Source organism: Westerdykella ornata (genome assembly GCF_010094085.1).
Source record: "Westerdykella ornata strain CBS 379.55 unplaced genomic scaffold EI97scaffold_4, whole genome shotgun sequence".
In the NCBI taxonomy this organism is placed as follows: Eukaryota; Fungi; Ascomycota; class Dothideomycetes; order Pleosporales; family Sporormiaceae; genus Westerdykella; species Westerdykella ornata.
Window position 1 is genome coordinate 713,293 of NW_022986854.1, and position 20,448 is coordinate 733,740.

The 20,448-nt window shown below is 53.8% G+C and overlaps 10 protein-coding genes across 10 annotated transcripts; 6 read left to right on the forward strand and 4 right to left on the reverse strand.

The window, feature by feature from the left end:
* Positions 1-31: 31 nt before the first annotated feature.
* Positions 32-1,887, reverse strand: EI97DRAFT_465250 (alpha/beta-hydrolase; the record flags this gene model as incomplete). The annotated part of the gene is made up of 2 exons (XM_033801460.1): positions 32-984; positions 1,036-1,887. The coding sequence occupies 2 exons, from the start codon at positions 1,885-1,887 to the stop codon at positions 157-159; spliced, it is 1,680 nt and encodes a 559-aa protein (XP_033656397.1). The 3' UTR covers positions 32-156.
* Positions 1,888-2,120: 233 nt separating this feature from the next.
* Positions 2,121-3,117, reverse strand: EI97DRAFT_221702 (uncharacterized protein). Its single transcript, XM_033793868.1, has 2 exons — positions 2,917-3,117; positions 2,121-2,807 (listed from the first exon to the last, which is right to left on the reverse strand). Exons 1-2 carry the CDS (start codon positions 2,962-2,964, stop codon positions 2,355-2,357), a joined length of 501 nt encoding a protein of 166 aa, XP_033656398.1. The 5' UTR covers positions 2,965-3,117; the 3' UTR covers positions 2,121-2,354.
* Positions 3,118-4,298: 1,181 nt separating this feature from the next.
* Positions 4,299-6,119, forward strand: EI97DRAFT_440374 (uncharacterized protein; the record flags this gene model as incomplete). Its single annotated transcript, XM_033799624.1, has 6 exons — positions 4,299-4,458; positions 4,560-4,658; positions 4,761-5,408; positions 5,460-5,589; positions 5,672-5,729; positions 5,910-6,119. 6 exons carry the CDS (start codon positions 4,299-4,301, stop codon positions 6,117-6,119), a joined length of 1,305 nt encoding a protein of 434 aa, XP_033656399.1.
* EI97DRAFT_431109 (reduced viability upon starvation protein) lies at positions 5,981-8,317 on the reverse strand. The gene is made up of 6 exons (XM_033797850.1): positions 7,831-8,317; positions 7,736-7,768; positions 7,565-7,659; positions 7,493-7,512; positions 6,394-7,440; positions 5,981-6,336 (listed from the first exon to the last, which is right to left on the reverse strand). The coding sequence occupies exons 1-6, from the start codon at positions 7,864-7,866 to the stop codon at positions 6,311-6,313; spliced, it is 1,257 nt and encodes a 418-aa protein (XP_033656400.1). The 5' UTR covers positions 7,867-8,317; the 3' UTR covers positions 5,981-6,310.
* On the forward strand, positions 8,235-10,441 carry EI97DRAFT_431111 (cysteine desulfurase). The gene is made up of 2 exons (XM_033797851.1): positions 8,235-9,574; positions 9,768-10,441. Exons 1-2 carry the CDS (start codon positions 8,462-8,464, stop codon positions 10,188-10,190), a joined length of 1,536 nt encoding a protein of 511 aa, XP_033656401.1. The 5' UTR covers positions 8,235-8,461; the 3' UTR covers positions 10,191-10,441.
* A 147-nt stretch (positions 10,442-10,588) lies between these two features.
* On the forward strand, positions 10,589-12,663 carry EI97DRAFT_431112 (UEV-domain-containing protein). The gene is made up of 5 exons (XM_033797852.1): positions 10,589-10,679; positions 10,732-10,819; positions 10,875-11,113; positions 11,165-12,406; positions 12,462-12,663. Exons 1-5 carry the CDS (start codon positions 10,626-10,628, stop codon positions 12,555-12,557), a joined length of 1,719 nt encoding a protein of 572 aa, XP_033656402.1. The 5' UTR covers positions 10,589-10,625; the 3' UTR covers positions 12,558-12,663.
* A 181-nt stretch (positions 12,664-12,844) lies between these two features.
* EI97DRAFT_448677 (uncharacterized protein) lies at positions 12,845-14,619 on the forward strand (the record flags this gene model as incomplete). Its single annotated transcript, XM_033800174.1, has 3 exons — positions 12,845-13,799; positions 13,863-14,291; positions 14,402-14,619. The coding sequence occupies 3 exons, from the start codon at positions 12,845-12,847 to the stop codon at positions 14,617-14,619; spliced, it is 1,602 nt and encodes a 533-aa protein (XP_033656403.1).
* A 159-nt stretch (positions 14,620-14,778) lies between these two features.
* Positions 14,779-15,776, reverse strand: EI97DRAFT_431114 (uncharacterized protein). Its single transcript, XM_033797853.1, has 2 exons — positions 15,242-15,776; positions 14,779-15,179 (listed from the first exon to the last, which is right to left on the reverse strand). Exon 1 carries the CDS (start codon positions 15,422-15,424, stop codon positions 15,257-15,259), a length of 168 nt encoding a protein of 55 aa, XP_033656404.1. The 5' UTR covers positions 15,425-15,776; the 3' UTR covers positions 14,779-15,179; positions 15,242-15,256.
* A 285-nt stretch (positions 15,777-16,061) lies between these two features.
* On the forward strand, positions 16,062-17,127 carry EI97DRAFT_448678 (uncharacterized protein; the record flags this gene model as incomplete). The annotated part of the gene is made up of 3 exons (XM_033800175.1): positions 16,062-16,222; positions 16,304-16,886; positions 16,954-17,127. 3 exons carry the CDS (start codon positions 16,062-16,064, stop codon positions 17,125-17,127), a joined length of 918 nt encoding a protein of 305 aa, XP_033656405.1.
* Positions 17,128-17,986: 859 nt separating this feature from the next.
* EI97DRAFT_448679 (uncharacterized protein) lies at positions 17,987-20,025 on the forward strand (the record flags this gene model as incomplete). The annotated part of the gene is made up of 4 exons (XM_033800176.1): positions 17,987-18,146; positions 18,208-18,964; positions 19,028-19,700; positions 19,765-20,025. 4 exons carry the CDS (start codon positions 17,987-17,989, stop codon positions 20,023-20,025), a joined length of 1,851 nt encoding a protein of 616 aa, XP_033656406.1.
* Positions 20,026-20,448: the final 423 nt, after the last annotated feature.

Here is a 20,448-nt window from a genome sequence, read left to right on the forward strand (position 1 = left end):
CGAATTGCACAGTATAGACAAGCCGCAATGCCGCAATTATAGCCAGTTCATTCATTCATTCATGGGTATCGCATCCATCAATATCATAACTATCACCCGTATATCTCATCATAAACATACCTAGACCTTCCCCCTCGCCTTTTCTCCCCACTGCCCTCAAAAGTAGAAGCTCTTCAAATACTTCTTAACAAACTCAAAACTGTCGCTCCTAAAATCATCACCAACCAACGAATTCCGATCATCATCAAACCTGATCAACTTCCGCCCATCCTTCCACTTAGGCCACGTCATCAACCCATTCCCATTCGGATCTAGATTGTAAATAAAATTGAAGTAGTACCCGCGAATCGACTTCGCCGCGTTGTTGGGTAAAACGCCATAGAAGACCTGGAGCAAGTCGGAGCCGTGGAAGGTACCCAGGATGGGAGTTCCGTAGTCGTACGTGGCGAGGTAGCTCCAGCTGGGGACGTCCGGGTTGACGGCCGTCGCTGTCTCGAGGAATAACCTGCGGGACAGGATGAAGACGGCATCGCCGAGGATGGCGGCGAGGCGCTTGAATTGCGGGTACCAGTTGTTGAGGAGGGAGGTGCGGAAGGGGGAGCCGTCGTCGGTGATGGTCTGGTAGGTGTCGATGAGGCCGTCGACGATGGCTCGGTCGGTGGCGGGGAAGAAGTATTTTTTCAGGTAGGTGCCGAGTTCGGACTTTGTGGTGATATTGGATTGGAAGAGCGCGAAGAGGGTGCCTTCGTCTTCCTGGTTGCCCGTGATGAAGGGGACTTTGGCGTATTTGCCTTTTTGGATGAGGACGTCCACGGACTCTGTGAGGGTGCGGCCATCCGGGCGCGGAAGGTACGAGAGCGCTACGGAGTTGTACGAGAGGATTCCGGGAACCGAGTTGGCTGCGTTGAGGAAGGTTGTGTAATCCTTGGAACGGAGGCAGGCGAGGGTGTCGGAAGCAGAAGAGCATCCAGCGGCTGCCACGACCTGAGAATACGTTAGTGGTTGCAATCAAGGCCGCTAGCATGCAGAGTTTACCTTGTTATATACCTGTTGGCCTTTCTCGCCGTCCACAGGGTCAGCTGGAACCACAGTGCCCGAGTTCATGATGCCCGCCCTAAAAAGCGGCTTGCCTTTATACTTATTGTTTCCGTCAAACAAAGCCATTTGGTCGAGCACCGAGATGGAACCCGCAGACTCCCCCCAGATGGTTACCTTATCGGGGTCACCGCCGAAAGCCGCAATATTGTCAGCCACCCACTGCAAGCCCAATCTCTGATCCAGCAGCCCAAGGTTCGCGGATCCATCAGCGAGGATTTCCTTCCCCGGCATGAAACCAAAACCACCGACGCGGTAGTTGACAGCAACAAAAATAATCGGCTTGCCCTGCTTGACCGACTCTGCGATCAAACTCGTTCCGTCGTACATGGACGTAGAGCCGAGCTCAAACCCTCCGCCAAAGATCCAGAACAGGACTGGCAATTTGGAGTCTTTTGTCGTCCCCTCGGGTCGCTGCACATTGATGGTGAGGCAGTCCTCCCCGGCGTTGGTGATCTGCTGAAAGAGGGGCAGATTGAGGACCTGCCCAAGGGCATCAGTGGGAATACTGCCGCCATCGACGCTGAAAAAGAATTGAGGGCAAGCCCTGGGAGTGCCAGTCCCGTCGACCCGGCCAACGGCCGAAGTCAATGGCTGCGGGGGCTTGAGACGGAGCGGTCCGACGGGCGATTTTGCAAAAGGAATGCCATTGAATGTGTCAACCCCGAGAAGGCTTCGTCCCACAACAGTAGCTGCTGGTGATGGAGCGACCACGGTAGGTGCTGCTCGTTTCACAAGGGCCGGCGCTGCGAAGACCACGGGCGCAAGTGTGAGGAAAAGAGAAGCCTTCATCTTTGAATGGCGTGCCCAAGGCCCGGGAACAGTGCCGAAGCTTGTCTGAACAACGGCCGTCCTCCAGAAGGTATCTTCCTCGCTGTCAGTCTTTTATGGTGTTCCACTCCACCCTCTTCAAGGCCTTCGTAGCGGCGCGTCCTCGGTTGAGAAGAGGAATCATAGTTCATGTGATACCATCTTGCCCTGGATTGGGTTGGTTTTCCGTTCGCGCATGCATGTTATACCTTGGCCAGGTACACGGTTGGAGATTCGTTGTAGTGGAGGAGCAAACTCCTACCGTATCTAACCTAGGTTCCTCCACGTGTGGCCCAATAGTTGATTCAATCGACCAATGACGGAATGTGCTCACTGGGATTGGCAGGGGTAAGGCTAAGGGTGCTGAAAATATGGGGTTTGGAACGGATAGCTTATGGCCGGCGGAAGCTTGGTGGTGTGGAGAGCCCCATGGGGAAGCCCAGGTTCACTCAGATTCGGTGAACCAAGGCACAAGTCTCCGGCTTGGTCTTACTGGGCCAACCCTCGGAAAACGGGGAATGGCATGAGTTAGAATTGATAGCCGGCAATATAATGCGTACATGACTGGAATCCGGGATATTCAGTTTCTCGCTTCCGTGAGGCGGGAACAGGTGTTCTGCGGCCGCCTCACATAATGAGGGATAGCAGGTTCCATTTGCGGATACGGCAACCCCATGTATACGAACGGTAACGCTCGATGGACGATCGACGATGAGGACTGGCATATTCGCGCGCAGAAACCCAGCATGTATGTACTCTATATTGCCGAACACGGAGTACGCAGTTCCGGCCTGATCGGTCCAACCCAAAGCCGGAGTCATGAGGCCATCGTGAATCGTGATCACCTTGTCCAGAGACGCAGGAGTCTGTGACCGGTTGATTTCTACCGTAGGAAGTAGGCGCTTAGAAGCCGTAAGCCCACGAGTGTAATCATCGGCGCAAAGTCGAATTTGGTATTTCTCCACGATGCGGAGGTTTTGCCCAAAAGAAAATGCGGGGTAACAGACGAACCCCGGATTTCCAAGCTCCAACAATAACGATGCCAACTCCACGACGCATACACCGCTATGGCGGCCCTCGGCAACGTCGATGCGCTAGGGAAGCGGAAAGTTGAGTTCCATGTGATGGCCCAGAGGGATTCAGGAGGTACGGAGTTCTGATTTCCTGAGAGGGCATTGTTGAACCAACATGGAGGATGATGGGTACGAAATAAACAGGAGAATCTCCAAACGAGACTAGAATATTCCCGAGATATGGAACAAACCTTGGAGCATACTGCATAAGGACCGAATTTAGAGCAGCAGACTTACCCCGATACCTACCTCAGCGGAGCTTTGACGGCTTACCGAACTGAGTCGAGAGATGCTCACAGGGCTTGCAGAGCCGCTCTCCTCTACTTAAAGTCAGTTAGAGCTCCTGAATTTCGAATTTCAGCTCAAGCATATCTTGTGGGCCAAGATACAGACTGCTCTTATCCGTGGACTCGAACGAAAGTCATACATCCCGTTCACGTAGTTCGTTTCGGGAAATCCTCCAGAAGTTAAGTAGAAGGTAGATGTTCGAATATATGTCTTTCAGAAGAAGAGAAATGCCTGTACAGTTGTCAAAGCTCGCTGATTTTGAAACAGAGAATCCAGAGCCGGCCTCGGGAACCGCTGCACTTGAGAGGGAAACAAGTCAGAGACATTATACAGGCGAGCTGTTCGAGGACCTGAAGCTTGCAAGAGGAGAGGCAACAAACACTTTGCGATAGCATCCTATCCGGAATATACGCACAACATTGTGACTATGTAGACTGCCCATTCCTGAGTCTAAGGCACAAGTGTTGAGCAATCCCAGCCTTACATAATCCCAAAAAGGGTTGTCCCTCTGACGTCATACACCCCGCTCAACTTCGACACTGCCATAGCCTTGTGGGTTGAGCTCACAACAATTAAGCTTTGCCAAACTTGAAGCAAGCTGTGACCCTAAACAAAACGAACCCTTCTGAAAGACCCTGAAACGACGATAGACGGGTCGGATTTGTTAACTGCTCCCGCCAACACATCTACTGGTACTAACAATTGGCCGCCATTGACCACGAAATGCACGGCAAGCGGGGGCCCCAGTTCCCTCTGACGTCTTCCCATCTCTGTAGCTACCTGTAGTTGTAATCTGTTTGTCCCTCTGAGCAAACGTGACACCTGCATACTATGTACTCTGTATGAAGCGGAACGCAGGTGGCTGATCTCATCTTGGAGACTCATGTTCGTGGCAGCCACGACGTCATCGGCCCCTTTGGAGGTATATCAACCACACTCGACTTCACCCCTTGTCACACCAACATCAACTCTCGTACCCATTCCCAATCGCTACTCCTCCACCAAAACCCATTCACAATCTCGAGAGAAACAATGGAGACGATTCACAACGTGGCAGCGGCAGCCAGCAAAGCCATTTGGGGCGAGCAAAACACCGACGCAACGACGCAGAATGAGACCGGAGGCCAGGAGCCGATCTCAGGTGAGCAGGGCAAGGGTACGCCCAATGAGCCCTTTGACCAGGGCAACTCGGGTAAGTCGCTTGCTCAATATCCCTACATTCTGGGAATCCATTTTGTCTTGCGAACGTCAGCGCCCGCGAAGACGTAAACAAAAGCTGACAGTGCTTATCAGAGGATCGCACCAAATTGAACGAAACTGGAGGCGTTGAACCAATCTCCGGTCTGCAAGGCAAAGGAACGCCCAATGAGCCCTTTGATCTGGGTAACTCGGGTAGGTGCTCTGCCTCTTGGAGAGCCTTGGGTCGAACGAGGAGGATACGCACGACGACGTCACTGAGCGAAGAGAGTGCAGGAGCCTACTAACTCTATACAGAGAACCCCGTCCCCTCGTGGACCGATACAAATACAACCTCCGAACCAAACACAACCTCCACAGAACCTCCTCTCACCTCCCTCCCAACTCAACCCTCTCCCCGCACAGAACCAACCAGCACCATGTCCGACACCACCCGCATTCCCAACAACCCCATCAACGCCGCAACCGGCGACTCTGACCCCTACAAAACCACCGAGAAAACAGGCATCATAAGCGACCGTCAAGGCGACGCTCCCAAAGCCGAAGACGTCATCCCCACCGAGCGTGCCCTCAATACTGGCGCACCTCCCACCTCCGACACACCACCCCAAGTCAAGCACCAAGGCGCCGACGCTCCAGGAGACGTCCCCTCACCCGACCAACACGCCGCCATCGTAGACAAGAAAGACGACGTTGAGGAACTGCTCCAGAAGCGCGACCCCAACGACCACTCCGGCTCACCCATGAGGATGCACGACGGCACCGAAAACACCATCCCGACCACCCAGGAGGAACGCCGCGATTCCAAAGCGGGTATGCCTGGAGGCCAGGAACACGGCAAGCCGCCCAAGGGCACGGGTGAGCAGTGGGTCAAGTCCACGGGCATGGCCGCCGAGGGTGGAGACTTCGATGCTACGAAGCCCGGCGCTGGCCGCGAAGCCGATCGTATGTGGTATAAGCTCTCAAGACAGTTGTGCAAGGCTGACATGCTCGCAGGTTTGATGGAGGAGGCTGGCATCAAGAAGTCGACGGAGCAGCAGCCTACGACTAGCGCCGGGTCGCCGGGGACCAAGGAGAAGGAGAAGTTGAGTGAGAAGATTAAGCACAAGTTGCATATTGGGAAGAAGTGAGGACTTACTTGGCTGGGGTTGACCAGGTTCCGGCTTCTTTCCCTGGACATCGATCGGACTTCTGCTGTGTATTTATAGCTTGTCGGTCTTTCATAATCGGCGTGGAACGGGTAGTTTCATCTCATCAGCTAGCGCTGTGGGTTTAATGAATCATGACTGTTATCTCTTGCACTTCGTAGGTACTCGTTACGTCCCTTACCTAGGCAACTAGGTATAACCTGCCTTATATCTGATGTATATGAATGCCTAACACCTGAAGCTGCTCCTTTCACCGGTCCATTATAATCATGTCTATATTATTGAAAACGGCTCCTAGCTTACCATGTACGTCGTTGGCATCCTCATTGCTATCAATCAGGCGAACGTCAAATCACAAAATGAAAAAAGTTATGCTCCGAGCCTCGAAGACTCCGTTAGTGTTCACAAATTACAACCAAACCTTCCTTCACCCAAACGAGTCAGAACGACCCCAATCTCGACACAAACCGTTGGAGCAACACGATTGCAGAGACACGACCGAATGTAACTTTATGCAAAAACTGCCTTACAACCCTAAAAACACAAGATGCCGCTAAAGCGAGAGTGGAGCCAGGAATAAAGGGGTACTTGATACAAAACGCTATATCCAAAGCTCAATGACAACCAAAGGAGACAACCAGACTAGACTACAACCCGTAAGGATCCAAGACTCCAGTATGCACAAGGCCCGCGACGGGATTACGGATTTATCCTGACATAATTTCCTATCGCCCACGGTTAGCAACCATGAATGATGAATGCTTCAACGATAGCAGACTTACCAGGAAACTGGCCCGTCTTCCCCCTCACCCGTCCCGTCCACCACTCCTGGTCATTCTGCGTCCTCGTGACAATCTCAATCACATCGCCCGTCAAGAAGCTCAAATCGCCCTCCGCCTGCGCCTCGTAATCGTACAGCGCCGTGCACGTTTCCGGCGGCGGCGCACCGCTCAATCGCGCGGGCTTCGGTTTCGGCGGCGGCGGCGCGGCCCCTTTGGCCTTCGCCGCGGAGCCCCAACTCGTCGCCGATAGCGGTGGTGTGAGCGAGTTGTTCGCGGGCCCCGGGCTGTATGGGGGAGGCGGCGCATCATCGGATATGGTTGAGGTGCGACTTGAGCCTGCTTTCGCTTCTTGGGCCTTGTTGCCGTATTTCGAAACGGCTCCGGGCCTGCGGCCGCCTGTAGTCTTGAACTTGGTGATGGAGAGGGCTTCGGCGTGGGCTTGGACGTCGCCGCGTTTCTTCTCGAAGGCGGCTTCGATGTCGAGGGTGAGGTCGAAGTAGCCAATGTCGATGCGCTGCATGCGCTCGTGGAGGGTGTAGAAGACGTTGAGTTGCATGTAGTAGAAGGATTGGAAGAGGGGTTTGATGAACTCGCGCTCTAGCCTGAAGAGCTTGGGCAACTCGTCCTTGAGCAGGTCGTTGAAGTAGTTGAAGTCCTGTGTAGCCTGCTCCACGTCGTTTTCCGCCTTGTACATGGCCTTTTCGTCCTTGAGCGTCTTATCCTTTTTGTCCTGCAACTTCTTCAGGGTGGCGCGGTGGCGGTCGTAGTCGAGCTGCTTGTGGTCGCGCTTAACGGCGATTTTGCGAACTGCTTTGATGATGTCCAGGAGCTCGTCTGCCGGCCGGATGACGCGGCTCTCTATCATTTCAAGCTCCGGTGCCAACGTTTCTTGGAGCTCTCTGACGATTGCTTCGTAGTCCTCGCATGCTCTTATACCCTCGGTGTTTCCTTCCTCGATGAAAGAATCGGGGTCGGACATGCGCCCGGAGATTGGCTTGTATATCTCTTGGATGGCTTTGGAAAATTCGATCTGATGGTTGAGCATGCCTAGCGGAGGTGGTCAGCAGGAGTTTCAGATACCCATGACCGCCGGGAATACCATTTATGGCCTCAAAGTACCTGGGAATGTTAGTGCTATGCATCAGGATGCGCAGAACAAGCCGACACATACTTCTTGGACTCTTCGTGGAGTTTCTTCGTCTCCTTCTCCAACTCTTGAAAGCGTCTTTCGGCATCGATGTAGATGGGGTCCTTTGTGATCTCACCCTGTAACCCAAAAAGATCAGTGAAAGCCCTACCACAATCGCCGAGGCTCTTGACTGGGTTGTTTTGGCGGACGTACGATGTTGAAGCGCTGCTTGATTGACTGCGGCGTCTGTAGGTATCCGGTGGTTAGCCAGAGTCAAGTTATGTAGCTGGATTCGTGGTTTTCCGTACCCGGACGACGCTCTTCGTCAGGCCCTTCCAGCTCATGGGTGGGGGTTGGGTTCACAGGTGCTATAGAGATGAAGAATCCTCGATTGCAGGCGAGTACACTCCAGCTGCTGCGGGTTCTGCTAGAGAGTTTGAGGCCGGAGGTGTGCTGGTGCTGGGACGGATTCCTGGAGGCTTCTCTTCAAGTCTTCAAATGTCCCTTGTGCTTGTGCTGGGTCAGGCTATGACGACTTCAGGCGTGGCTGAGCTGACTTGTCCCCCTGGCCGCTGTGGCAGAACCTTGGCGAAAGCGTGACCGAGCCGAGGCTGATGTGGTGCGTGTGTGTGCTAAGAAGGGAATGGTGCGGATATCGTACGGCTGAGGGGGAGGGAGAAAAGTTAATAACAGGCAGAGAGGAGGGTCAAGAAGCAGTGCTGCCCATTGAAATACTCCGTACAGCAGATTACTGATTCACCGTTCTCTGATGGCTGCTCTTGCTGCTGCCGTTTGCGGAGAGTTGGCGGGTGCGCCTTCCAACAAGTCTCTCGCTTACGCAAGCACCTCTCGCCCGATCCCCATCTGATAACTAGCTTCGACGAAGCTCCAGGCAAATTCTTTCAACATCATCTCCTCCTCCGCTTTCCCCTTCCCGCGATGTCGACCATTGCACCCTCATTCGCGAGGCAGGCCCTCCGCGTCGCGTCTCGTGGCTCTTCGGCGTCTGCCTTCTCCCGCGGTGCCTCCCGCGCCGCCCTCACACAATGCATCAACTCGCGGCGGAGTTACGTCTCCGAGACCAAATCCGCCAATGCCACCGTCAACCTAGAGACGACCATCAAGGCCGATCAAAAGGCCTTCCTGCAGGAGACGGGCAAGCGTCCTGAGGATGTCAAGATGCCCACCACCGGCTTGGATGCTGATGCTATGATGAGCCCCACTGCCGGCATTCTTCATCATGCCACCGTCATGGACCAGGGAAGTCGACCCATCTATCTCGACATGCAGGCCACTACGCCTTTGGATCCCCGAGTCTTGGATGCCATGCTGCCCTACATGACCGGCCTCTACGGCAATCCCCATTCGCGGACACACGCGTACGGCTGGGAAAGTGAGAAGGCTGTCGAGCAGGCCCGAGCGCACCTGGCTGAGCTCATCGGTGCCGATCCGAAAGAGATCATCTTTACGAGCGGCGCGACCGAGAGTAACAACATGAGCATCAAGGGTGTGGCTCGCTTCTACGGTCGCGGTGGCAAGAAAAACCATATCATCACCTCTCAGACAGAGCACAAGTGCGTGCTGGACAGCTGTCGGCATATGCAAGAGGAGGGCTTCAAGGTCACCTACCTTCCCGTCCAGAGCAACGGCCTCATCGATTTGAAGCAGCTCGAGGAAGCGATACGGCCCGAGACCTGCCTTGTTAGCATAATGACCGTCAACAACGAGATTGGTGTGGTGCAGCCTATAGAAGAGATTGGCAGGCTATGTCGATCCAAGAAGATCTTCTTCCACACTGATGCCGCGCAGGCGGTCGGGAAGATACCCATTGATGTTAACAAGATGAACGTCGATCTCATGTCCATCTCCGGCCATAAGATCTACGGTCCCAAGGGAATCGGCGCTTGCTATGTACGACGGAGGCCCAGAGTCAGACTTGACCCCATCATTACAGGTGGCGGTCAGGAGCGTGGTCTCAGGAGTGGTACTCTCGCACCTCATCTTGCCGTGGGCATTGGTGAGGCTGCAAGGATATGCAAAGAGGACATGGAGGTACGTTTATGCATTCGTTTCATCGTTTCTCACGAGGATTATTTGCTTTTAAACATGCATGGCTTTCAGAGTGTTAGGTGGCTTCGGCCGCCGACTCGCCATGTTGACAATTGTGCAGGGGTTATGAGATTGTGTATTCAGAAGCTAGTTTGATTGGGGCAACCTGATAGAACCAGCGCTAACTTGCTTCTAGTACGATTCAAAGCGTATCACAAGCTTGTCGAACCGTCTACTGGATGGTCTTCTATCGATGGAGCACACGACCCTGAACGGCGATCGCGAGAGGCATTACCCTGGCTGCGTCAACGTATCATTTGCCTATGTTGAAGGAGAGTCCCTCCTCATGGCGCTGAAGGACATTGCCCTCTCATCTGGCAGCGCTTGCACATCAGCTTCTCTGGAGCCCAGCTATGTTCTCCGAGCTCTTGGAAGCAGTGATGAGAGTGCACACAGCAGTATCCGGTTCGGTATCGGTCGGTTTACGACGGACGCCGAGATCGACTATGTGCTCAAAGCCGTCAGTGAGCGCGTAACATTCCTCCGAGAGCTCAGTCCACTCTGGGAGCTGGTGCAGGAGGGTATTGACTTGAACACGATCGAGTGGAGCCAGCATTAGGCATTCCAGTTGGCTTGTACGATGTATCATCTTGACATTTTCTGTCTTTTTACGGCGTCTTTGTGATGGGCACGCTCGTTAGGCGTTCATGGAGAAGGGGTTCGGAATCCGTTTGCCTCGAATCTCCAGTTGTAGGGTGTTATAAAATGCTCTTGTGGCTCGTCTCGAAGCCTTCAATATACCCAATCACTATTGCGCGCAACACCTTCCTCAGAGAGATACTTACCAGAGTCGCATATAAATCAATGTTTTCAAGTTCGACATAAACATGCTCACCTTCGTAAGCTAGAGATTGGCCGACGGCGTCGTAATGATTCCATGTAGACTATTTTCCGTATATCTCGGAGGTTGGTTCTGAAGGTTAGCCCTAACCCTTGTCTGACCTCATCCACGCCTAAGCTCCCCCCACGTTCCACTCCGCATCTCGACCACGACATGACCGCCGTGCCAGAGAAGGTGCTGAACTGGCTATACAGCGTTCTACCCAGTGTAATACCGCCCCTACCGTACTAGCTACTCACCCGCTGACACACCTGGACAGGAATATACGGATGTGAATCGCACATATCACGACGTCGTCGAAACCCTGTCCCACTACCCATCGCTCTCCCCGCGAACAGAAGTATACAGTGCGCAGCCCGTACCGCTACCTCTTTGGCTTCTTCTATATACTGAAGTCTCTAGCTTATGAGAATGGAGCCTCTGCGCTACTCCTGCTACTCAGCGGAACCCTCCCAGTAACCTTTCGCGGCGCGACGTATGGCTTTCCCGTCGCGATATGGATACCACACGCCTACCCCAGAGAGTCTCCGATTGTATATGTCACGCCGTCCCAGGACATGCTGGTGAGACCTGGGCAGCATGTCAGCGGTGAGGGAAGGATATACCATCCGTATCTGGCACAGTGGGGGAAGTATTGGGATGTAAGTGCAAGTGCACCCTATGTTGTAGGTAAGGATACTGATACGGCACAGAAATCAACCATATTCGACTTTTTAGCTGTCTTAAGAGGCGTCTTCGCCAAAGAGCCTCCACTCCGCTCGAAACAGGCACCCGTAAACGCAACTGCAGCACCCACACCTCCTCCAGTACCGCCTCCGCCTCCAGAATGGCGGCGCTCTGTCCAAGGTTCTCATGGGCCATCTTCATCTCCCGGTCCAACAAATCAGGAATCGGTTCCGCCTCCCAAACCGCCAAAGCCGTATGAGAATACTGGCGGAACTCTGAACCCTCCGGCACAGCTCGAAGACAGGTATAGCCGACCGCCGCCCTTACCTCCGCATCCCCCTCAACCACAGGAGCAGCGATATAGGCAACCTTCGCGAGATGCCTATGGCGGTCCAAGTCACGGGCAGCAGCATCGTACACCTCCCGGTGCAGCACCCTCAACAGGCTATGACATGCAGCTACCAGCACCAGGACCTATGCAACCACAAGCGGAAGCTCAAAATTTACCCAGCTATCAGCGGAACTCGTATGAAATCGGCAGTCCTGTGAGCCCCATCACCCCGGATGACAGATATCGGAGACCGGCTCCTCTTCCACAGCCAGCGCAACGCTCCGCTAGCCAACAGTATCAACCCGCACCGCCTCACCCTCAACCCCATAGTCGGTATCCGCCGGCTCCCGCACAGTACGCTCCACCCGCACAGGGATACCCTCACCCTCAACCTCCATACCAGGCAGCTCAACCAGTCCCACCCGTGCCCAAACCTCCTGTAAACCTCATAGACGATCCGCTTGAGGTCACACTCCCTTCACAGGCAAAGGACCAACCCGCAATACCCGTCCCACCCGTCCCCCCGAACCCAGAGAAAGATGCACTCCTGCAAGCCCTCAGCCAAACCCTCTGCGCTCAGATCCGCCAAACCGTCACATCGAATACATCCGCTCTCGCGCCCCTGCGCTCACAACAAGCGGCCCTTCAAACAGCCTACTGGACCTTACAAAACGAGCTCCATCAGGTGCAAGAGCTTGATGCTGCGCTCGCCTCGAACGAGAAGATCCTGCAGGAAACGATGAGGGAGGCGGATCGCGTCATGGAGGAGGCGCGCACGCGGAAGGTGCCTGATGTGGATGACGTGTTGGTTGCGCCTACGGTGGTCGGTGGCCAGTTGTATAACCTTGCTGCTGAGGAGAGAGCCATTGCGGATGCGTTGTTCGTGCTTGGGAAGGCGTTGGATAGGGGGAGGGTTGGCGCGGATGTCTTTGTCAAGGTATGTATTGATCCCCCAAAAAAGTGAAGATGCGGGTTGGCTAATGTTTGTGCAGCAAACGAGGAGTCTGGCTAGAGAGCAGTTCTTGAAGAAGGCGCTTATCAAGAAGATTGCGAAGGGGTTGGCTCTTGATGAGTTTCCGGTGCGGTGAGTTTTGCAAGTGGAGGGAGCTCAAGTGGGCATGTCAAAGTAGAGCATAGCTTCATACGGTAAGGTCCGAGCATAATATCCAGAATCCATATCCTCATCTAAGGGGCCACCCAGATCTTCACCGGTGAATGTGAACTCCAAGTGAAGAAGGTGAAGACCTCCCTCAATTGATGAGATGAAGCGCGCACGGACCACTCATCCCGCAGTAAACTGTAAACAATACCCACCACCAACAACAGGGCAACTACACCCATCCATACACAATCCACACAACCCACCACAAGCACAATGCCACCCCGCAACACCCGCGCAAACATATCCTTCACCGTGGACTCGGCCTCGGAAGATGAAATGGCGCGCGACACGTTCCCGACGCCCGACTCCAACACGGAAAACAAGGAGGCGAGACGAGGGCGCGGCCGGCCCCCCGCGAAAGCAGCAGAAGCTAGTACGAAGACGAAAGCGGCGACGAAGAAAGCGAAACCGGCGGCGCGTCGGGCTAGCGGTGGGAGCGTGCTGGGTGTTAGGAAGCAGGGGGCGGGGGTTGCGAAGAAGAGCGGGCATAGGGGGCGCGCGGAGCGGAAGGTGGAGGGTGTGAGCGAGACGGAGGAGGTGGATGAGTTTGATGGGGAGGTTGCGCCTGTGGAGGAGACGAAGCCTGTTACGAGGAGGGGGAGGCCGGCGAAGGTGAAGAAGGCGGAGGAGGAAGAGGAAGAAGAAGAGAAGAAGACGAGTGTCGCTGTGGCAGTAGATCCATCTAGGAGGACGCGCAAGGCAGCGGAACCGGCGATAGCGACGAAAAAGAACGCAGCGAAAGCGAAGTCGAGCACGACTTCGAAAACCTCGAAACGCGCGCCCAAAGAGGAGCCGAAACCTGAGCCGGAGGAGGCAGAGATGACGATCCAGGAGACACAAGCGGAGCCAGTGCCACCTGAGCCCATGGATATTGAGGACTCGATTGAAGCGCTGGATGAGATACCGGAGTCCATGCCACCGCCCCCGAGATCAACCGCACGCCGGCCCGTACAATCTCGATCGCGCCAACCGTCCGCTGGACCCCGTCGAGCGGGGAGCGTGTCAGACACGGAGCGCGGCGACCCGGCGCTGAGGCGGAAAGTGGGCGATCTGACCAAGAAGCTGGATGCCATGACGGCGAAGTACGAGAACCTCAGGGAGTTGGCGACTTCGCAGCGGGAATCGAATTTCGAGCAATTGAAGCGGCGAACGGAGCAGGTTGCTAAGAGTAAGCGCTCAGCATTTCCGTTGCTTTTTTGCACGCAAGTAGGCTAACTAGGAGTAACAATAGACCAAGACGGCGTCATCAAAGCCTTGAAGCAGCAAGTATCAGACATGCAATCGCGCTCCACGGACCTCTCTGCAGCGAAGAAAGAACTCGCCAAACTGCAAAAGGAGAATTCGCGGTTAGAAGCCGAGAATAAAACGCTGACGGCATCCCTCGATGGCGCGCAAAAGGAAATCAAAACCCTGTCGACGAAACTCGCCGCTGCCAGATCGTCTGCTCCCACGGACAAAGTAGTACCAGGGAGCGCGGTCAAAGCAGCGCGTCCTACGGGCGTGGTGCTTCCCGGGGCAGTCGAAGCGGCCAAGGAGGCGCAGCAGAAACAGCTGAAGCTTGATTTGTACAGCGATTTGACCAATCTGGTGGTGCTGAATTGTAAGAAAGGTGAAGAAGGGGAGGATGTGTTTGATTGTCTGCAGACGGGGAGGAATGGAAGTACGTCGCCTTTCCCCTTTTCCCTCATTCCCCTATTCCCTATTCAATCCCAATATCCCCCTCGTCACACATTTAGAAGACATCACCAAGCTAATTCCCCCTTTCTCCAGCACTGCACTTCCAACTCTCCATCCTCAACGACGAGGAAAACTACGGCGACGCCCAGTTCGTGTATACCCCGCTGCTGGACGAGAAGCGCGATGCGGGGCTGTTGGACCTGCTGCCGGATTATCTGACGGATGAGTTGGAGTTCCCTAGGAATCAGGTCGCAAAGTTTTATGAGAAGGTAGCGGGGAGTATGAGTCGGGCTGTGGAGCTTGTCGAGTAGACAGACGGACGGACGGGGTGAGAGGGGATAGGTGGGGCGGGGACGGTAATGCGGTTTTGCTTGAAGTGTACGTGTGATTCATCATATGGCGTTGGGAAGGGTGTTGGGAATGGGCTGGGCTGTTGGGGTTGGGCTTGCACGCGTTATGATTGATACCATGGCGTAAGAAATATTGGGGTCCTCGTGCAGTTGCTTTGGCATCGGCATATTTATAATGTACAAAGTTACTCATTCAGAGCTTCGCCACATAGAATATGGAGCAGTGCCAACGGGAAGAACATGAACTTTAGAACACAAAGACGGGCAATCCGAGAGTGCAAGGGCCTATTTCGCTGAATGCAAACCGATCATGCTGTTGGTACATTTGCTCCTGTTATCTACACATATCCCTTCCTCTTCCCCCCCCCAACGGCCAGATTATCGCGTCCCTTAACCCCAGGCTCATTCGCTCGATGTCGCAGCCCAAATTCGCATAACCGGCTCCTTCGCATGACGATTTCGATACATGCATGGATACGTTTTAGTGCTTCTTCTCGCCCTCGGCCTTATTGACATAATTCCTACACGCAATCGTCAGCTCACCGTCCCCATCCTCACAGGATCATTGTGGTTATCTGCTGACGTCCAAGCTAGCTAGCTAGGCTCGACCCGGCGGCGACCGATCCTCGGGATAGTCGACGTACTTTATAAAAGTCTCCTCCTCCTTGCTCTTTGCGTTTAGCGGCGGGGTCTGCTGCTCCTCGGGTTTCTTGCCGCCGCGCATCGCGAGCCAGGCGCCGCCGAAGGTCGTGCCGAGGGTGGCCATGGCGAGCTGGAAGGGAGAATGTTAGCAGTTTTGTATCGTTTATGTTTGGTAGAACTGTAGTATGCCGGTTGCGATCGCATTGACACGTCGGATCTGCCAATTGCAGCATGGGCATTCGTCTGAGACCCCAGATTTGCAAGATTCTGGTCTCAATGGACGGAGGCGCAGAGGCGGAGTGACAATGGCAATGCGGGACGCGGAGCTCCAGCGACCAGGACGAATGGAAGGGAAGGAAACGTACGACGTGCGATCCGACCTGGCGGCCAAAAACAGTGTACATAGCAACCATCTTTGCGGATTGGAGGAGGGTTGAACACGGCCGGTTGGGACGGTGAAGGAGTGCGGAGATGGGGAGCAGTACGGGAAGGGCTGGTGCTCTCCGAGGGACGGTGATGTTGAAGTTTTTGATGACTAAGGTGTGGCTGGTACAATTCGTGGCTGGTACAGTTTTGTGGCTGTGCGAGCTGCGGGAAAGGTGACGTCGGAGGAGCTCAAAGTCGGGTGAGCTTGAGCGCTGGTTTTGGATTCACAACCCAAGGTTTTCACGCACTTTTGACTCTTCACTGTGAATTTTTCCTTCGCAATCACCCAAGACATACGCATAAGAGATAGACCAGGAATCGAAATCTACGACAGCATGGCCAACAGAAACGGCAACAACACCGGCAACAGCAATGATAAGCCGAGCGACCCTCCTCCCGACTTCAGCGTACTCCCACCTCGCAAGAAGCTGCCTAAGGCGCTGCAAGAGACTCTAGATAATGAGGAGAAGCTATGGGACGTCTTGTATGAGGGAACGTGAGTGCTTCAACCTCTCCCAAAACGATGGCTGCCTTGCACAGTACCGATCCAAATGCTGACGAAATTGCATGGATATAGAGCAGAAGACTCCACCGAATCGCCTATCCGTTATGCCGCATACGCATCCCGCATCCGAACCATCATGCTCAGCGCCCACCGCTATGTCGCGTACACATCTGACATCGGCGAGTCGTTCCGGCCGGTTGCGCATCCGTGGCTTGTTCGCAGCGCATATGGTATATCGTGGTTGTATCTCGCGGGCGACGTTTCATATGAAGGATATAAAGCATACTTGCGGAACCAAAGGGTTCTGCATCCGGAGCACCATGCCGCAGAAGTGAACGTTCCTACCACCAACACCACCAGCACGAGCAGCAACAGCAGTAGCCACATAAACAAAGGAGTCTCTGCATTACAGAAAATGGGCGAAGGACTGGGCGTGAAGCCTGGCGCAGGGAACCCTCTCACTCGTGGGGAAGTGGTTCCGCGACGTGTCTCTGCCATTGAGGATTACAGGACAGTGATGGCGCAGAGAGCAGTGTTCCAGGCGGTGGCTAGTATGGGGTTGCCGGCGTTTACGATTCATAGTATTGTGAGGTATTCGGGGCGTGCTATGAAGGATGTCAAGAATAAGACGTTGAGGACCTGGGGGCCTATTGGGGTAAGATGAATAAGCTCTCTTTGATACCTTTCTCCCATTTCAACGCTTGGGCTAACGGCTTTGGCAGCTTGGTCTAGCGGCCGTTCCGTTCCTGCCGTACGTGTTCGATGAGCCGATCGAGAAGGCTACGGAATGGGTATTCTATAATGCTTTCAGGGCGATTGGAGGCGAGAAGGCGGTGGAGGGGCGGTCGCCAACGGGTCACCATCATCGGGAAGCGGTCAAGGAGAAAGAGTTATAGACAAACCTTGTTTGATGGCGGGTACAGCTGCCATCCAGCGAGCTTCGGGTTTGCATGTTAACGCCTAGTCGACCTTCCCAATCGGATGGCGGCAACTACGGTTGGTAGACTCAGGGTACCACGATGTACAGAAGAAGGAAGGGGTTAGGTGAGTGCGACTTTATTGTGTGTATAGAGGCCAGCTCTCCTCGCATGGATGTGTATATATATAATAAGCATTTGACTCGAATCAGCAATCGGACGATGTGTATGCCACTATACACATAATATCTCCCAATCTTCTCCCCCTTAAGCTGATTTCGGGCTGCTCCGAAAGGCGAGGGTGCGCCTCCACCAGGCTGGATCTCGGGCTGAACATCGAGCTGAATGAACATCGAGCTGAACATCCAGCCGAGAGCTCCCGATCACCAGCGCCGTTACGTTCCCACCGCCTCCCACTTATATTAAGGAAACCGATGAGAAAGGCCCGCAGTCCTATTTTTTCCGTGCCTGAAACCACTCACCTTCAACCTTCAACTACTTGAATTGGCTGTTCGGCATATGATTATGATGGTTAGTTAGTGATCTGCTCGTTAACGTTTGCCTTAGGATGGTGCTCCAGGGCTGCACCAATCCTTCTATACGCCTCAGCCTTGCGGAATTGACGCAGAAATCTCAAATACTACTCAGTAGGGTACATGATAAAGCCTGCTGCCAGGTCCTTCGCCTTTTGAACCGGAGCATATATTTTTGTCATGAAAACTACCTGCTATCTGAAAGTTGCTCTCAAGGCCATATGATATATGCACGCCATCAACCTCTATCCTGCTGCCTCTTGGCGGCAGCCCTATTTGGGGATATTGCGATCGGTCGTGATTCTATGTTTGACATTTGCAAAGATCGCGTTCAAGGCATTCAAAATGGCACCGCGACATTCCAGGGAATCACCAACGAGACAATCGGACAGTTCCTGCACACTGGTCAAGTGCGAGGTTTGAGCTCTGAGCTGCGAGACAACATCACTGTACTCACGACCCAAGGTATGTCACCGAGCCCCCGACTGGCTAGCACACTGCACATGGCTTATTTCTCCATGAATAGGCTGCAAAGTCATCTGCGAAGATCCTGTGGATTGGTATTGGGCGTCCGACATCACCTTAACCCTCGGAATTGTTTCCAACTGGATCATACCGATCCTCGCGTTGCTTGCTGCCCTGCCTTACGACTCACTGCATAGGAGGAACGACGGAGCCTGTTGGTATCAAGGCAGGGTCATGAGGACGATTGGTGCGCTGTTGAATTGGATCGGCAGCCCACAAACCGCTCTTACTGCGACACTGTTCAACATCCATCAAATTCGCAAATGCTTCCACGCAACAGAAGCATCGGGTGAAGGAATATCCGGAAGTACCGAGTTGCAGCCGCTGAAAAGAGATGCATACTACGTTCTCTGCTGCATGAGCCAATTCAAGCTTTTAGAAGTGGACGCGGAATTTTTCAAGGTCCTCACGTATGGGTTATTCAGGCCCATATGTGATGTGACCGTGGGTGAAGGTGGCGACGCAGGTGGCGTCGCGGATGAAGCCATTCAGAGGAGAGCCAAAGAATGGACCACCGAACTACTCCGTGTGATGGCATTCCAGCTGAGAATGCTGCGCCGGCGTGGTGTGTACCCAACCTTTGTCAGCGTATTCCTGTTCTTCATCGCCTACGCCATCTCCATCGCTCTGGCCTTTGCCGATCTGGGCGAGCGGACGACTACTCACTCGCTCGCATTCGGCATCCTGATTAGCTGGCTTCCTCTTTTCGTTTTGTTTGCCCTCCTCGACCGTAATCCCGTTTCGGCGGATCGAAGCCGGTGAGTTCTGGACCGCACATTCGTGGTATCCTAGATTATGCTAACCGAAATGTCCACCTGTAGGAAACTTATATCTCGCTGGATGTGGAACGTGAATGCGGTAATGGAATGGGCAGCCAGACGGGATAGCACTGACGGGCAACCTGATTGGTGGCACCAAAGTAAAGAGGATGCATATAAGAAGGCTCCTGGTCAACACACTGAAGAGGTTACATTTATACAGTCTCCCGGCCAACACACTGAAGCGGACACATCTGCAGAGTCTGCCGGTCGGACACAAGAGCGCGCTCCACCACCCCGCTTTGATAAGTATATCTCCGAGTTCGTGGGTCAAGGAAGGCAAATCGGGTACAATGGAATGGCATACGCCGTTCTAGTCAGCGTGTACGACACGTCGAATGACAACCGCCAGGTACAGCAGCTCGATGCCATTGTCGAGCAGACGCTGGAGCGCTTGAATGGTCGCCGTCCTGGATCGTGGTGGGTCTTGTCTCTAATCTCTCTAGCAATCGTCTGGCTGGAGATCGGCATGGCTTTCATGATCTCCTACAACGTACCGACGGTCGGTGTTGGCTGTAGATCCATGTCGTATCTCATCTACGGTGGTCTCAGTACTCTGCCTTGGATCATCCAGTTTCTGCCGTGGTTTAGACGTCCCGGAGTGAAGAGGAAGGCGGTATGCCATTTCATCTGCTTGCTCTCTACCCTTTGTCTTATCTTTGTCACCTTTGCAGCCGTAAGTTGACCCTTTTCCCCTCCTACGGTACATACATGGACTGATGGCAGGCATTCGTTTATAGTTCAGCGGGGTTCTCAAAAATTGTACCTGCAGAGGTGGGTTAAGCGGCTATATAGACTTCGAGAACTCGGCCTACTACCGAGAGCACTTCAATGTTGCGAAGTGGTGGAGGGGAGCCGCTGCTGTGGGAGCGATTCCACTATTCGGTAGCTTTCTCGCGGCCGTATTGTTGCTCATGAGGCTGAAGTCTTTATGGCACACATCTGAGCAAAGCAATCCGCTGAGACGGGATGCCGAAGTAGATATGCAATGGTTGATGTAGTTGGCGCTCACGAACCGGTTCCTTAGCGGAGAAAAACTGTATCGTCTCGCATGCAGTTTAGCAACAAATGTTACTTTATAACATCTTTCTATAGAAGGCCTCCGCAGATCGTGCACGGACTCGGATCGTGCACACCCTTGTGGCTTTCGTACACTGAATTTTAAACAAAAATATCTTGCTGAATATGGGTTCAATTGAGGCCGTGCTTGCTGCGTTGGAGTTGCAGGAGTCTCCGAATTACTCTGCAACTGCTGCTGAGTTCAATATTGATCGTACAACGCTATCGCGGCGACATCGAGGCCTCACCACCTCGAAGGCGGTTGGTAACGAAACTCGCAGATTTCTCAGCGACAATCAAGAGTTACAACTCATCAAATATATCAACCATCTTTGCGACCACGGGATACCTCCTACGCCTCAGAT